This window comes from Vipera ursinii (genome assembly GCF_947247035.1).
Source record: "Vipera ursinii genome assembly, chromosome: 2".
In the NCBI taxonomy this organism is placed as follows: Eukaryota; Metazoa; Chordata; class Lepidosauria; order Squamata; family Viperidae; genus Vipera; species Vipera ursinii.
In genome coordinates this window covers 179,236,816-179,253,468 of record NC_139513.1, presented here as the reverse complement: position 1 = coordinate 179,253,468, position 16,653 = coordinate 179,236,816, and the positions used below count along the sequence as shown (strand labels likewise).

General features: G+C 46.8%; 1 protein-coding gene across 1 annotated transcript in view; it reads right to left on the bottom strand.

The window, feature by feature from the left end:
- CYP4F22 (cytochrome P450 family 4 subfamily F member 22) overlaps positions 1–16,653 on the bottom strand; it is a gene marked incomplete at its 3' end in the record, with an annotated part of 138,120 nt that overhangs the window by 31,736 nt on the left and 89,731 nt on the right. Inside the window, exons 5-7 of the mRNA XM_083354700.1 lie at positions 13,625–13,746; positions 12,191–12,458; positions 10,824–10,890 (exon numbers count right to left, since the gene is read on the bottom strand). Of these exons, the coding sequence (XP_083210826.1) occupies positions 10,824–10,890; positions 12,191–12,458; positions 13,625–13,746 (457 nt within the window). The remainder of the gene's footprint in view (positions 1–10,823; positions 10,891–12,190; positions 12,459–13,624; positions 13,747–16,653) is intronic.

Genomic DNA, 16,653 nt, shown 5'->3' with positions numbered 1-16,653 from the left:
CCTTTCGCCACGGCCTCAAAACACTCCTGTTCCACCAGGCTGACCTGGACTGACAGGCATTTTAATTAATTTATATTTAGAATTTTTAATTTATTTTTTTAAAATTCTCTAATTTTAATTTATTGCACAGATGTTCTCAATTTTATTTTTATCTTGATTTCTGTACTTATTATATGTTTTTGTTGTTAGCCGCCCTGAGTCCTTCGGTAGATAGGGCGGGATATAAATCCCATCAATAAATAAATAAATAAATATCGATTGCATGGAGCCACACAGCACATTATACAGTATCTGATAGAGGAGTGCAATTCACATCAGAGTTCGGGAAAGAATTCCTGGCTTTATTAGGGACCACACAGGGGCTGTCATCTAGTCAACATCCGCAAGCAAATGGTGGGACTGAACGATCGAATTCAGTACTAGAACAATATTTAAGATGCTTTATTAACTTACTAGCAGAACAACTGAACCAACCTACTTCCATTCACCAAAGTCACCTACAATAATGCCATTCACTCCAGCATGGGCTACACTCTGTTCCAAGTAGCCACAGGACAAAGTTTTAACCCCAATGCCAGAATTTTCCCCTGCAGAATCTGCCATCCCTTTGTTAAAGGAGAGGATTGCACAATTAAAGAACACCTGGCCAGTTGTCAGGAAAGCCTTAGATGAGGTTAGGGAAGCATATAAAATTCAAGTGGATGAAAAGAGGATCGAGCCAAAACCTTTTACTATAGGGGGAAAGGTTTACCTATCCACCAAATGCCTAAAACCCCTACAACCATCCAAGAAGCTGGTACCCAGATTTGTAGGACCATTTTCCATTGTTAGAATTATAAACCCAGTCACAGTGGAATCCCTCAGGCAAATCCACCCAATTTTTCACTGCAGCCTTTTAAAATGCAAGCAATAGTCACCATTAAGGCTAGCTGTTGTTCCACCCACTTCTCCCATTATGGCAGAAGGAGAACAATATTTTGAAATTAAAGATATCCTAGACTCCAGGAAATACTATGGCTCTACTCAAATGAGTGGGTTCACAAACGCCACATCAAAGCCCCTAAACTGCTTAAGAAATTTCACACTGAATTCCTGAACAAACCAGATTATGTATTTGTCTCTATTTCTCTGCAGGTGAATCTTTCTTTTTTTAAAGAGAGGCAGGATGTCAGAATGCAAATACTAAGGGGGTTCTTTGTAATGTTAATTCTAACTCTAACCTTTCTACACTTCTGGGTTCTGCCATGCTCCTGGAGGGGAGGGGGGAATGCTGCAGGCTATTTCTTTGTTTTCCTCTATCACTACACTGTAACACTTTTGCTGTTTCCACATAAACGCTCTTTGAATTATCTTCCCCCTGGATGTCAACTTGAAAGGAGGGAGGAGAAAGGAATGTGCCTCCGGAAACTGGTTTATCTCACTTTCGGAAGCGAAGGTGCGAAGACCTGACAAAACATCGCTGCAACCCTGAGACAGTTGGTGTTATCATCTCTCTCCTGCAATGGACTTAACACCTGTGGATTGGCCCATTAAAACTGACTGGATGAACTATTGGGGTGGGGTTTGCTTGGGACATTTTTAACCAGTGCTTTTTTTGTAAAAGAAAAAGGTGCCAGAACTCACACATGTCATACAACCTGCCTTGCCTACCCTACAAGGTTCCATCCAAAAAAGGTGCCGGAACTCCGTTCTGAGTGTTCTATGAGAAAAAAAGCCCTGCTTTTAACCTATTGATCTAAGCAGGAAACCCTCAGATCCTGTCTATTATGCCTGCTATCAGCTTCTAATAAAGGTTCCTTTTGGAAGAAACTATGAGTTCTGCTTTCTTAGGATTAGGTTTTGAAGTGGGCCCTGACACCAGCCCCCAGCTCAAGCAGGAGAATCTATACCAGTGATTTTAAACTTTTTAGAGATTAAGTGCCCAAACTGCAACCCAAACCCCACTTATTTATCGTCAGGTGTCAGATGGGCGTGACCCACTGGGTGGGCATGGCCTACTTGGTGAGTGTGGCCAGCATGGCCATGGCCTACTGGGTGAGCATGGCCAGCTCAATGTCACTCATGTCAGGAGCACTTGTGTGGGCCTGGGCAGGACTGGGGCAGATCTGAGGATCTCTGGTGGAGTGGGGTGGGACCAAGGTGAGTGCTGGGGCATGATCCACTAGAGGAGCCTCACTGAGCCTCAGGCCATGCAGGGGGCCCCTGGACAGTGGCACAGACTGCTTGGAGCCCTGGGCAGTGGAGGTCAAGCGCCCAGCCCGACCCTTGAGCTACCATGGCACCAGGACCCGACAGTCCTGTCTACCCTAGCCGGACTTCCCTGAGGGGGTGCCCAAGTGCATTTACCTCCTCCTCAAGGCTACTGCTTCTGTGCTCACTCTCCTTGGCCAGGTTGCTCATGGTGGGTGCAGGAGTGTGTGGGTCAGAGAGAAGCCCACTCCCTCTCCATGCAAGGAGACCTGGCTTTGTAACCAAAGCATCCTCAGCAATAGAATGGGAGACCACCAGGGGATGGCAAAAGGGCAACAGGGCTGCTGGTGGCCAAGTGCTAAGGCAGGACTTCCCTCAGACCCTCCCTCCCTCTTATTCCAATCTCCTTCCTTCCTTCCTTCCTTCCTTCCTTCCTTCCTTCCTTCCTTCCTTCCTTCCTTCCTTCCTTCCTCCCCTTCTTCCTTGACTCCCTCCTTTTCATTCCCATCTCCTTCCTTCTTTCCTTCCCTTTCTTTCTTCCTGTTTGCCTCCCCTCCTTTCTTCCTTCATTCCCTCCCTCTCTCTGTGCCCAGGAAGAGACGAGGGGAGGGAGAGAGGTTGGCAATGCTTTTCTCAAAGAGTGTTTGAAGAGACCTCCGGAGTGTGGATCGGGCTGCTTATGTGCCCCAAAATTGCCACGAGGCCATGGATGTGAGCTCCAGAGGCCTGGAAAATGCTTCTGCTGCCTGGATGTAGGGCTGCAGAGTGATTTTGCTCCCCCCTCTGGCCGATCTTGGCAGCAGAAGCATTTTCCAAGCCTCTGGAGCTCGCATCCATGGCCTCGTGGTGATTTTGGGGTGCAGAAGTGGCTGGATCCGGGCTCCAGAGGCCTGGAAAATGCTCTCTTTAAAACTAAGTTCTTTCTTAAGTGGACCTGTTTTCTTAGATTTTTTTTCTTGTTATTTATATGTTGTGTAATGTATTGGCCTTAATTGCTGCAATCAGTTGCACAATGTAGTGACCTTAATTGCTGTATTTAAGTGAATGACTGCTTAACGGTTCTTGTTGCTGCAACCCAGACTGCCTGTCTCCAAGTTGTTAACTATGTTTTGGGCAGGAATGGTTACTTTAAATCTATTGGTTGCTGTCTAGAGGTGAACTGTATATATAGCTGTTCAGCAGCCACTATGGTTGCTTCTGTTGTTACTCAATAAACATGTTTGCTGTTTTACCACTCTGCCTCATCGATGCCTAACTGAACCAAGAACATAACAGTGGTGATGAGGATGGGATGTGCTGCTTAACCAAGAGAGCCTGAAGCCACTAGGGGGTGAGGTCAGCACCAGAGTCTAGCAGGAACTATGTTCCCCCCCTCGGTCTGCCAGCAAGCCATGCTGGAGACCACCACACCCTAAGGATCCATCCTAGGGTCAGCACAGAAACCAGCAGCATAAGACATCGCAAGCAAGAAGCGACTCTCCATGGCAAAAGTCGGAAAATTGGAGGAATTCGACATGGCGCACCCTGAGAGGTGGAATAGGACTAGGGAAAACATGATAGCAGTATTCCAGTATTTTTGGAACTGCTACAAAGAAAGAGGGGGTCAACTTATTTTCCAAAGCACCAGAGGGCAGGACATGAAACAATAGACGGAAATTAATCAAGGAGAGAAGCAACCTGGAATTAAGGAGAAACTTCCTAACCAGTGAGAACAATTAATCAGTGGTACAGCTTGCCTTCAAAAGTTGTGGGTGTTTCATCACTGGAGGTTTTTAAGAAGAGACTGGACAGCCACTTGTCAGAAATGGTATAGGATCTCCTGCTTGAGCAGGGGGCTGGACTAGAAGACCTACAAGGCCCCTTCCAGATTTTATTCTATTCTGTTCTGTTCTGTTCTGTTCTGTTCCTTCATCCATTGTCATTCAGTAATGGTCTATATGAGTCAGAAGGATCTAATTGTGCACATTCTTCTAAAACGCCAATCCCCTCCCATGAATAAGTCTAACAATTATAGAGACAAAAGTCAGTTTGATATGATCCTTCTGCATCCAGAACGGGGAAGGGAAGTTGGTTTTGAAAGACAATGATAGTTCCAGAAGCTGAATGATCTTAGTTGGATAGGCACAGTCCAAAGACTCAGTAACCACTGTGGTCTGGAAAAGAGGGCCCAGACACTGGAAACCACAACTCCTTTTGGGTACAAATATCAAACTCTTGCAGTTCATGGAAAGAATGAACTGATAATTCAGGGCAAACAGACTGCCCCATAATTTGGGTCTTAATTCAAAACAGTGTGCTTAGGATAAGTCCTTTTCCAGTGGCCTGGCATGGGGAAGAGATGCAAACAATAGGATACATCAAAACTGGGCCAGCACCAGATAAGGCAATGAACAACATACAGTATAGCCTCTACATTGAACAAGGCATTAATCAATCAAAGACCTCTAAGACAGGGCTTTTCAACCAGTGGTATGCATACTTTAGCACCTGGCAGGTGGTACATGACCCCTATCCAAGTGTAGTGGGGGAGGGAACGAGCTAAAGCGGCACTGCACAGGTCTGGAGGAGACCAGCTGCAGGGCTTGGCAGAAGCCCCAGGATTTATGCACGTGTGGCTGCATGCTGATTGGACCTTCTGGTGCACCCAGAAGAGAAAAGGAGGAGAAAGAGGGTGGAGAGAGGAGAAGCTATAAAAGGAGCAGGTTTTGGCAGAAGATAAAAAAACACAGACAGAAAGAGAGAGAAGAGGTTTTTGTTAGTGAAGGAGAGAGAGAGAACAGCCTTTGGGAATGAAGGGTGAGTGAAAGAGTGAGAGAGGGGCTTGTGCAAGCAAGGTGTGAGTGAATGAGTGAGAGAGAAGCTTGTGTGAGCAACATGTGAGTGAAAGAGCAAGAGAGAAGATTGTGCGAGCAACATGTAAGTGAAAGAGAGAAGCTTTTGTGAGCAACATGTGAGTGAATGAGAGCAAGAGAGCAGCTTGTGCAAGCAACGTGCAAGTGAATGAGAGCAAAAGAGAAGCTTGTGGGAGCAACGTGTGAGTGAATGAGAGCAAGAGAGAAGCTTTTGCAAGCAACCTGTGAGTGAATGAGAGAGAGAAAAGCTTGTGCAAGCAATGTGTGAGTGAAAGAGAGCAAGTGAGAGTCTTTTGCTAGCAAAGGATGGGGGGGTTGCGAGTGAAGGGTGAGAGAAAAAGGGAAAAGTGAGGGGAAGAAGGGAAAAAGAAAAAAATGCATTGAGTTCTGAGTTCAACTGTTGAAATAGGAAGGAAACATTAACATTGAACCTCAACTTTTTTAGTTTTCCAGAATATTATAAACTAGCCATTTCTATAACAACAAATGAATCTAACCAGTAAAGCTCAAAGTCCTCCCCCTTTTTTTAGTCATCAATTTTTTGACAATGCAATGTTGCTTGGTCGCACAGAGAGACGGACACTTGAGCTGGGTATTACTTCTTTATTCGGATTGTGAATGAAGCTGGGGCAAAGGGGTATACCTGGCGTCTCTTATACCTGCCCAGGTGAATGGTGACCAATAGATTTGAACCTGGGCTTCCTGCCAGTGCAGGTGGCCAATGGATTTAAGCCCTGGCTTCCTGCCAGAGCTGACCATGCCCTGGGGCTGTCAACGACTCGCTCTATTCAGGCGGTTATAGCCTGGAGCTGTCCAGCCCCCTGCTGTGCTGGCATTTCCATGTGTGCTTAACAGCATACACTACACCCCTTCCCCCATAGTGAGAACTTTCCTCTGTCATTCAGTTTCCATAACTATATACACTTATTTACAATATTTATATACACAGGGTTACAATTGACAAACCTTGATTGTTCTGCCACCCCCCTAAGAACGCACATAGTCTGCGAGGTAGCTTGGTGCCTTGTGCGGCCTGCTTGATCTTCTTGGTACTGGTTCTCCAGGTGGTGTGGTGTTGTGTCTATGCTCTCCTTCATGTTGCTCCTGTTGTGGTGGATTGTTGTGTGTCTGTGTGTGTGATTTGCTGGGTTCAGGTGACTGCCTGTTTTCTCTGTCACTCTCCGGCCTGGGGTGGGGTTGCCACTGAGCCCCTTTGGTAACCCTCCTAGGTGCTTGTGTTTGTGTTGGCTCTTGTGTTGGCTCTTCCTCCTCAGCCCCCAGTGTGTCCTCTACCAACCTTTCAGGAGCCCTTTTCCTCAGCTGGTCCAGGTGCCTTTTCCAAATGAGTCCCCCTTCCACCCCCTTACTCTGTAGGAAATGGGGTCCTGTGTGTTCTAATATCTCCCCTGGCACCCATGGGTGACCTGTGCTGTAATTCCTAGCCCAGATGTGGTCTCCTGAGTTGAAACGTGTTTTGATGTTGGAGGTCCCGGTGTCTGCAGCTACCCTGTCTGGGTGGAGCCTGTCTAATGTTGTTATGAGGTGTCTCCCCCATCTGAGTTCCGCTGGGCTTTTGCCTGTGGCGGTGCAGGGTGTTGCATGTTGGTGAAGAAGGAATGTGGCTAGTCTTTGCTTCCAATTTCCCTGTACCATGCGCTTGAGAGCATCTTTGGTTGTCCTCACGAATCGTTCTGCCAATTCGTTACTGGCAGGATGGAAGGGAGCCGAGGTGGCGTGCCTAATCCCCAAGGTCCTCAGGAACACCTGAAAATCCGAGGAGGTAAATTGTGTTCCATTATCTGACACGATTACATCAGGCAACCCATGTGTAGCAAACATCCCCCTCAATGCTTGAATGGTTCCTGCTGAAGTCATGTTGCTCACGGGCACCACCTCCAGCCATTTGGAATGGCTGTCTACAGCTACCAAAAATGTGTGACCTTGGAAGGGGCCTGCATAGTCTATATGCACTCTGGACCATGGTGAGTGTGTTTCCTCCCACTTGTGGACTGGTGCATGTGGTTGTTCTGGCCATGTCCTCTGGCATGTATGACACCCCGCTACCAGTGCTTCTATCTCCTTGTCCAACCCTGGCCACCACAGGTAGCTCCTTGCCAGAGCCTTCATTCTTACTATCCCTGGGTGTCCTTTGTGTAACGACTGGAGAACTCTTTCTCTGTGCCTCGTGGGAATGATGACTCTATTTCCCCACAAGAGGCATCCCTTGTGTGTGGACAGTTCATGCCTTCTGGCAAAGTAAGCAGTGAACTCTAGCTTTGGTGATTTGTCCTGCCACCCATTGCTCACCCATGATTGTACCCTGCTCAGAACCTTGTCCTTGGGGGTATCTTGCGTTGAGGGGGCATTCTGGCAGCTCCTGAATTGCCAGTATTTGCACAGCCGGAGCTGGGTCTGGATCAGTGTCCTTCAGGGGAAGTCTGCTGAGGCCATCAGCGTGCCCCATCTCCTTCCCTGGCCTGTGTACCAGTTTGCAAGAATATGCAGAGAGAAATATGGACCATCGTAACATCCTAGGCGACAGGATCTGTGGTGTTTGCTTCTCTGTTGTGAATAATCCTAATAGTGGTTTATGATCAGTGTAAATTAGGAATTCCCTACCATAAAGGTAGTCATGAAATTTCTTTACTCCAGCAACCACTGCCAGTGCCTCTTTGTCTATCTGGGCATAATTCCTCTCTGCAGCTGACAGGGTCCTGGAGTAGTATGCAATGGGGGCCTGCGTTCCATCCTCCCTTAGATGGCTGAGCACTGCCCCAATCCCGTAAGGGGATGCATCACAAGCAAGACAGATTGGCTGGTCCTCCCTGAAATGGGTGACTGTGGCATTGCTTGCTAACATGTTCTTTAGTGTTTGGAACGCGTTGGCATGTTTGTCAGTCCAGTTCCAGGATGCTTGCTTGTCAAGCAACCTGTGTAGGGGTTCTGCAATTGTAGCCTTGTGTGGCAGGAATGCATGGTAAAAATTGAGAAGCCCCAAGAATGCCTGCAATTCAGGCTTGTTTTGGGGAGCAGGGGCTTTCTTGATTGCCCTGACCTTGGATGCAGATGGGTGGATGCCTTGAGCATCAATCCTGAACCCCAGGAACTCTGTCTCCATTACCCCAATCTTTCATTTCTCTCTTTTGAGCTTCAACCCTGCCCCCCTGAACCTTTCAAGAACTGCCTTCAAACGGGCTGCCAGTACGTCCATGGAGCTAGCTGCGATTAGGAGGTCATCAAAATAAGGACAAACCCCTGGTATTCCCTTGAGAGTCCTTTCCATCACCTCCTGAAAAATTCCAGGAGCCACACTGACCCCGAACTGCAACCAGTCTACCCGGAACACTCCCTTGTGAGTGATAATTGTTTGTGCTCTAGCAGCCTCTGGGTTACCGGCAGTTGCTGATAAGCTTGAGCAAGATCCAATTTAGCAAACACCGACCCGCCTTGAAGGGACGCCAGGACGCTGCTGACCGCGGGGACTGGGTAGGAGTGGGCACTCAACGCTCGGTTTATTGTCCCTTTATAGTCAGTGCGGATCCTAATTTTGCCGTTTGCCTTGAGCGGCGTTACGATGGGAGTTTCCCATTCCGCTCCATCGACTGGCGTTAGCACCCCCTGGTCTACCAGCTTATCCAGTTCCTGCTCTATCTTATGCTTTAGCGCAAATGGAACCCTCCTAGCCTTCATCCTTATGGGTTGCACCTGAGGGGGTCTAACTTAAATGAGATTGGGGGACCCGTGTACCTTCCCAGCTGCCCGTTGAACACGTCCGCAAATTCTTTGCAGACAGCTTCGAGGGAAAGGTGGCTCTGCGTCTGGTGAATCCCCGTGATTCCGGTGCCCAGTGCGTTGAACCATCCTAACCCGATGAGGCTGGTCTGCTGGCCCTCGACAACCAGCACACTTAATTTACCCTCGAATCCCTTGTACTGAACCCTCACCAACGCCTCCCCCCGGACGTTAATGGGTGAATTTTGGAAATCGGAGAGGGTCAGTCTGGATGGCCTCAAGGGAACCCGTTGGCTGCTCCACTTGCAAATTTCCTTAAACGTTCCGGCGGAGATGATGGACACAGCTGACCCTGAGTCCAACTCCATCGTGCAGGGGACCCCTTGCAGCCTCACCCTCAGTTTTATTTTTGGGGTTAGCGCCGCAGGAGCCCCCGTTAAGAAAACGCTCGGACGTCCCGCCGTGTGGCTAACAGTCAGTCCTGGCAACCGCTTCCCGGTACCTGTAGCACACTGGAACTTGGCTTCCACCTCGTGTAGACTGTCCCGCTGCTTGCTCCTGAAGACCGCCGCGATGTGCCCTGTTTTTCCGCACGACCGACACTTCGCCGTCTTGAAACGGCAGGTAGACCAGGGATGTTGTCCTCCGCAGCTCACACAACGGGTAGACCGGGAGCTGTTCGTGCCGCAGCTAGAACACTGGGTAGACCAGGGTTGTCTGCAGCCGCTGTGCTGGGTAGACCGGGGGCCGCAGCCGCAATGCTGGGTAGACTGGGGCCGACTTGCCCTGTGGCCGTGGAGCTGGGTAGACCGGGGGCAGTTCACTCCGCACCTGCACTCCTGGCCTCTCTCGTCTGCCGCGGCTGATCTCGGCTCCCTTACGTTGTCTCGGTTGGGGTTGAAGGGTCGCTGTGGTCGGTGGATGGCGTCCACTTCCAGTTCTGCCCCATCTGCGTCGCTGCACCCTCTCAGCTGGTGAATGGATCCGCCTTCCCTCGCATCGGACTCCTTGGCTGCCTCCCAGGTTAGGAATTCCTCTTGTACATCCCTCAGGGTCAGCTTCTGATTGGCAAAAATTTTCTGCCGCAGCTTCCTGTCCCTCAACCCACAGACGATCCGATCCCACAGCCGGATTTCTAAGTTTTCAAAATTACAGAGGCGAGCTGCCTGCCTCAGGGCTGCCATGTATTGCTTGGCAGACTCACCCGGCCGCTGGTCCTGCTTCTCGAACCGGTACCGCCAGGCGATCTCGGACGTCTCGGGCTTGAAGTGCTCAGTCAGCTTCGCCAGTAACTCGTTGTAACCGATGGAGTGGATGTCGTCGGGTGCGCAGAGACCGACCGCCAGCTGGTACGTTTCCATGCCGCAACTGCAGAGTAGCGCCGTCGCTCTCTGCTGGTCATCCTTCACCCCGTTCGCCCGTAGGTAGCACTCGAGCTGCCCTACGAACGCTTCCCACTCCTCCAGGCGGTTGCTGTGGAAAAGGGGATACTGACACAGTTGTGCCATTCCGCCGTCTCGGTCGTCCTGCGTCTGGGTCCGGGACTGCCGATTGGATTCCGTCCGCGGCTAGCGTTGACCGGTGCAGGATCCCACCTTCGTTGCCAGTGCAATGTCACGTGGTCGCACAGAGAGACGGACACTTGAGCTGGGTATTACTTCTTTATTCGGATTGTGAATGAAGCTGGGGCAAAGGGGTTTACCTGGCGTCTCTTATACCTGCCCAGGTGAATGGTGACCAATAGATTTGAACCTGGGCTTCCCGCCAGAGCTGACCATGCCCTGGGGCTGTCAACGACTCGCTCTATTCAGGCTTTCCCGCCAAAGCGGTTATAGCCTGGAGCTGTCCAGCCCCCTGCTGTGCTGGCATTTCCGTGTGTGCTTAACAGCATACACTACAGACAACATGCTAAGCACTGGTGGTACTTGAATATTGTCATGTCCTAAAAGTGGTACAATCTGTGAAAAGGTTGAAAAGCCCTGCTCTAAGACTTGCAGCATTCTTGCATCTTGGAATGGAGGCCACATGAGATTCATTCACCCATCTCACCTTCAAACATAAATGTGTCAGCTTCAGCTGCTATGTCTTCATCAGATAAATGTTGATCCTCTTCATCCTACAGTGACACAATCAGGTATTTATTGAGACAGGACAGTCTGGGAATCTCACTATGGTAATGCTGTTTTCCATAATCAAGGGTCTCACTCAGCATCTGCCATTCTCCATCTCTGCTATAAACAGCCTTGACTGCATTTGTTGAGGTACCCATCTCCAGAGCTGTTCAGTTTTTTCCATATATACTCTTGCTTTTTGCAAAAGCAGGACTTCTGTTCCAATGAAATCTGCAGACAGAAACCCTAAGGTCTCTATTAGCAACTAGCAGCATTTTACACAGGCCTTTTCAAGAGAAGAAACTTCTTCCACAGCATTTCTGCAATTAATCATGTGAACACACAGCACCACCATTCATATGAACACCATGGTGATGAAGAACAATGAGTATTTAGATGTATTCAGACAATTAAACTGCCCTTTGCATACAAGGAAAAGCTTTAAAAAATAATTAACAACTACTGCAATTTTTCAAACTGTGTTCAGTGAAATACTGGGGAAATACTAGAATTTGATAGGGTTCCATATGAGACTATGGAAAAAAGAAAAAAAAATCTCTTGATCAGAAAGAAAATAGATCTTTGCTTCTTGATCATGGATTCCATAACATTTTTTAGCTAACATTTTCGGGAAAAGTTGGAAAACCCCTGGACTAGAGAAGCTCATTTCTTCAGAGCATCTGTTTTATATTTTTTTTCCACTATTCTCAGGATTTGGAAAAAGAATGGGAGGGTATCATTTTTTAAACCTGTCTGGTTAAAATCCTTCTTTAACCAAAACAATTTCAAAACCAGGGAAGGAACATCTAATGCTGAATTCTGATAATGGCTTTTTTACTGTTTTCCCTCAAAACACATAACCTACACATAAGTTGAGATCTGCTTCATGAGAACATTAAATTTATTCTGCTCTTCCCTAGCTTCTTCCAGAGGGAAGTTATAGTGTCACTGTGTGCCGACTCCAGGCAGCTGAAATGCCATATTTCCTCCCTACGTTTCTTTATTTCTTGAAGGAGAGAACTTAAAATGGGAGGCCATAAGCCAGTATACTGTGTAACCTAGCACCAACACGCTCTTGTAGGGTAGCAGATGAATTAAAAGCTCAATGTCCAGGGGCCTGGTAGGAGGAAATAAGCACTGTAGCTAGCCTTCTGTGCTGGAGAGGATAGTACATTTACTTTGTTTAATGAATCCTATGTGCAAACTTAAATTAAATATTGTGATTATATTACAAACAGGGATGGAGGAGAAATTGAAACCAGCTGTTGCATAAAATATCTGAAAAAGAGTTAAGTATATACATACCTTGGCCAACAACAAAACATCAATGAAGTCAATGTTTTTGCCGTGCTTGGATGTGAGCCAGGCATTCTGGCCCAAACGGTTAAGTGCCATTCGCCGTTCCTGAATTACATTCTTTGTGAAATGATGCACAATTTCACATGAACGACGGAAACGGCGGCCCTGGGATGTCAGGTAGTACACCCAGTCAGATTGCAGATACAGTTTATTGTGCCGCTGCACAACAAGGGAACTGAGCTCCAAGATAGCCCCAATATAGTCACTTGATTTCCTGAAATGTATCCAATGATTTTGTTATAAGAAAAAAAATGAAAGAGAGATTCAATAGAAACATGCACTTAGAATTAAGGAATATATTTTTCTTAAGAAATACAAGTAAGTCTTAACATTGCTCTGAGTAATATATACCACTGGTCTGAAGAACTAATTGTTAACATATCTATGTAACACAAATACAGTAACTGTAGTTTGTAGTGTGTTTTTTTTTACACTTGTAACATTAAACAACACTAGTATGTTAGAAAAATATCTGTAGTAAGTATTGACTTGGAATTCTTTTTATTTCCCAATACATCTGATATAACTCAAACGTATGCATTCAGCAGAAAGCCTCAGTTTATTTGATGAATCTAACCACCAAAGGATTGACCTAATGCAACTGTATGCATATTTACACAAAGGTAACTAGTATGGTGCGACTGAAATGTGGCAAAAGTTATTCTGTTTTTGATATCCTGGATCAAAGAGATCATTGTCATCACTTTGAGAAATGCGAGGTTCTGAAAATGCTGTCTCAAAGGTTTTTAATATCTCACTGTAAAAAAAGAGTTGGCTTTCCCTAAGCAAAATATTTCAGACACATCCAAAGTTACTAAGCTATTGGAAATCCTTTTGAATGGGTAAGTAAGAAACTTGCACCTGTAGTATTCTAACATCACCCATTCTTACTATTTTTAATAGAAGCCACAATGTCTGAATGCAATGTTAATAACATTAAACTTATGTATAAAGGCAATGATTATTTCTAAATTTAGGCTTCCAATCTGGGGCAGAGATTTCCACTATTTGGAGGCTTGGGATACATTTAACATGTTTTGAAAGGATGACACCTTTGATGCAAAATGCCTGGTCCCATAACATTCTCTTTTTTCCCCATTGAGTTTGGAGAAATTGTTTGGGAGAATTCTTTGTTAAAAACAATGCTAAGTTTAGTTTAGGACTTCGATTACAGATCCCATGTGTTTCTGCCTCATCACATGCCAATTATTTATCATTGAAATGAGATCGCAAAAATGGGGTTTGCACCTCTGTGCAGCCCTGGCTTCAGTATGCCTTCATATTTGGAAAAGGAATTCAGCTTTTGGCCTCCAAGAATATAACACATATTCACGCTTATCTTCCTTTCATTGCGCTTCTTCATGCTGTTGGTTTACTTACTCTTGACAGTTGCTATTAGAGCTGAAAACACATTTCTGCAAGCTATCTAGAGTCATGAGGCTGATGTGCTTAAACATGTCAAGAGAAACAGGACCTGCTGAGATCAGTTTGTGCCATTTGTCCTGTAAAAAAATAAGCAATACATCAAACCTAGAAAAGGAACAAAATGATACCGAGGACAGGGAGGGACCCAGATCTTGCACAAGGCCAAGACTGATGTGAGTTAGGATGAGTAAAGGGCTATGCGAATGCCTGGGGAATAAACCAAGGAGAGAGGATACTGATACTTCACATCTGCACAGTGAACAAGCAAAGAAGGAGGATAGAACAGAGATGTTGCGAACTGTGCACATTTATTTTACTTAGTGTATGGCATCTACAGAGGCCATTCAATCACTGATGATGATGAAGTTATCCATTCAATCATGTCTGACTCTTGCCAATTCTATGGCCAAGTCTCTCTACATCATGTATAAACACAAACATAAGTTTAAATAAAGCATTAGCAAATATATGTATGTAAAGTGTGTGGACAATACAATAGATGAAATAAAATATTGAGTTAGGATAAAACCATGATAAAATTACCCTAATATGGCACAATGGAATCTCAATAGGGATTGCTTTAGTTCAATAGCTAAGGTAGCTCTATCCATCTAACTGCTTTTGGTGTGGTTACAAAACTAGTGCAAAAATTCAATATCTCTGCAAGGAAAACCATCGAAGTCTTCTGTATCTCAAATGTGCCACGTTTTCAGAATTCAAATCAAATTTATTTAGTATTATGGTGCTCCCAATATTAATTTCAGTTTTTGTAAAGATTTGTAAGATTACTGCCATTTTGATTTGTTTATATGAGAAGTTCTAATACTTAAATTTCAGAATGGCTGTTATGTGATAGAGCAAGAACCAAATAAATCCTTAACTTCTCACCAGGCATTACTTCTCCACAAACTGAATTAATGATAAAAATATGTGTATCTATTGGGAAGGGTGGAAGCTAGAAGGGTTGGAAGGAGAGGGAAGGGGAGAGAGGGGGAGGGAGGCAGAAAGATGTTGTTGAAAAAAGAAAGGGTAAATCCTAGTGTCCACTTATTCCCAACAGGCATTTGGCCATACTGAAATATTTAGTCTACTTTGCAAGCAGAGTGAATGCTTTATTCTGTATGTTAAAAATTAAATCTTTATGCTACATTAAAATAATGTAGCAAAAAAATTAAGAAACAGCATATTATTTACATGCTTGCCTTGTAGTGCAGTTATAGGCATAGTAAATAATTATGGTTTATTTCCTTAATCTGGCTGCTTCTCTTATTACTGTTCTCTTCTTTTTGTTTATACTGCCTTTGTTTCTTCCCTTCCATCTCTGAGTTTCATGTTTACTTTGCTGCATTGGCAAAATTCCAGCATTTCGGAACTGGTTACAATGTTACAATGGAGATGGGTTTCAACATATTCTTGAATAAATTGCAAAATATTTGTCTGTCTGTCAGTCCATCTGATACATACCAAACCCCCAGGAGCCTTCAAACATCCTGGGGAAACCCCGACCCGGCAGCCGTTGACAGTTGACAGCTGTCAAAAGGCTGCCGGAAGAAACAACGCATGTGCGTAAAACCGCATGGCAGCCATTGACAGTGACAGCTGTCAAAAGAACTGCCGAAAGCAAACACGCACGCGCCAGGTCTGATCCAGCTGACAGCCGCCGGAGCTGTCAGCACGGCAGTCCCCAATCAGGTCCTTCAGCTGAGCCGGCCGCTCAGCTGAGAGGATTTCCCTAGCAGCCGACAACAGCCCCAGAGCTGTCAGACTGCCGCAAGACGATTGGCCACCGCCCTAGCGGTGGGAAAGCACGGTTCACTGATTGGTTATAACGTTTGACAGTTCTCTATAAAAGCCGATTTGTGTTGCCTGTCAGCTGTCCGGAGCTGAGCTAAATAAACGTATGAACTTTGCCTACGGTCTCCCTCTCGTCCTTCGTGAGACAATTCACCTGGCGACGAAGGTGGGATTCCGGTACTACAGAGCTGCCTCTTGAGCTAAGTCACGTCTTGAAGGAGTTCTGATCCCTCCTGCTGATAAGTCACTGCTGAAGTTGCTTTGAGGGCAAAGGAACCCTTCTGCAGCTTGGACAGTACCGTGGACCCACACCATGGCAAACTTAGGACACATCAGGGAGTTCGACGTCCGGCATCCCGAGGGATGGGAGTCACACTGGGGGCAAGTCGAGGGCTACCTCGTCGTCAATAAGATAACGGAGGACCGCCACAAAGCTGCAGCCTTACTGTGCCTCAGTGGCCCTGCCATCTACGACATCGCTGTAGGGCTCTGCAGCCTGGACCCCGTCGCTACCATTCCATATGCTGAGCTGACCGACCGCCTCAGCAAGCACTTTATGCCCCGATGGTCCGAACTGTATTGGCGCCTCCACTTCGCGCGCCACCAGCAACCAGGCGAAGCATCTACAGCCTTCATCGCAGGGGTGCATCACGCCGCCCGCAGATGCCAATTCCCTGACCTGGAGGACCGCATTAGAGACCAAATCATCGCCGGTCTCTCCAACGAACGGCTCCAGCGGAAATTGGTGGCCAAGCCCACCATGGACCTCGCTGAACTCACACTAGAAATCATGGCCTATGAGGACAGCCATCGTGAGGGCTCCCCTGTGTTCAGAGGCACCCCCTCCGGGTCAGTCCACCAGGCCTGGGAGCCTGACAGCAAGTCCCCGGAGGTCAGCACCGGTGTCGACGACATCATTTCTCGCTTCAACAAAATGAGCACCGACCAAGGAAGAAACCGCAGACCAACCAAGCCAGGGGGTCCTGGCCAAAGAACCATCACCACCGGGCCCAAGCCAAAATGTGCCAGCTGCGGCGGAGCCCACGCCAGAGCTACCTGCCGTTTTAGAAATGCCAAATGCCACGGATGCGGGAAGACCGGGCATATTCGCTCCGCGTGTTGCAGCCAGAACCGGGAAACCCTCCACGAGCTTGAGGAAATTCCGGCAGGTAGGACAGAAATTCCCCTCC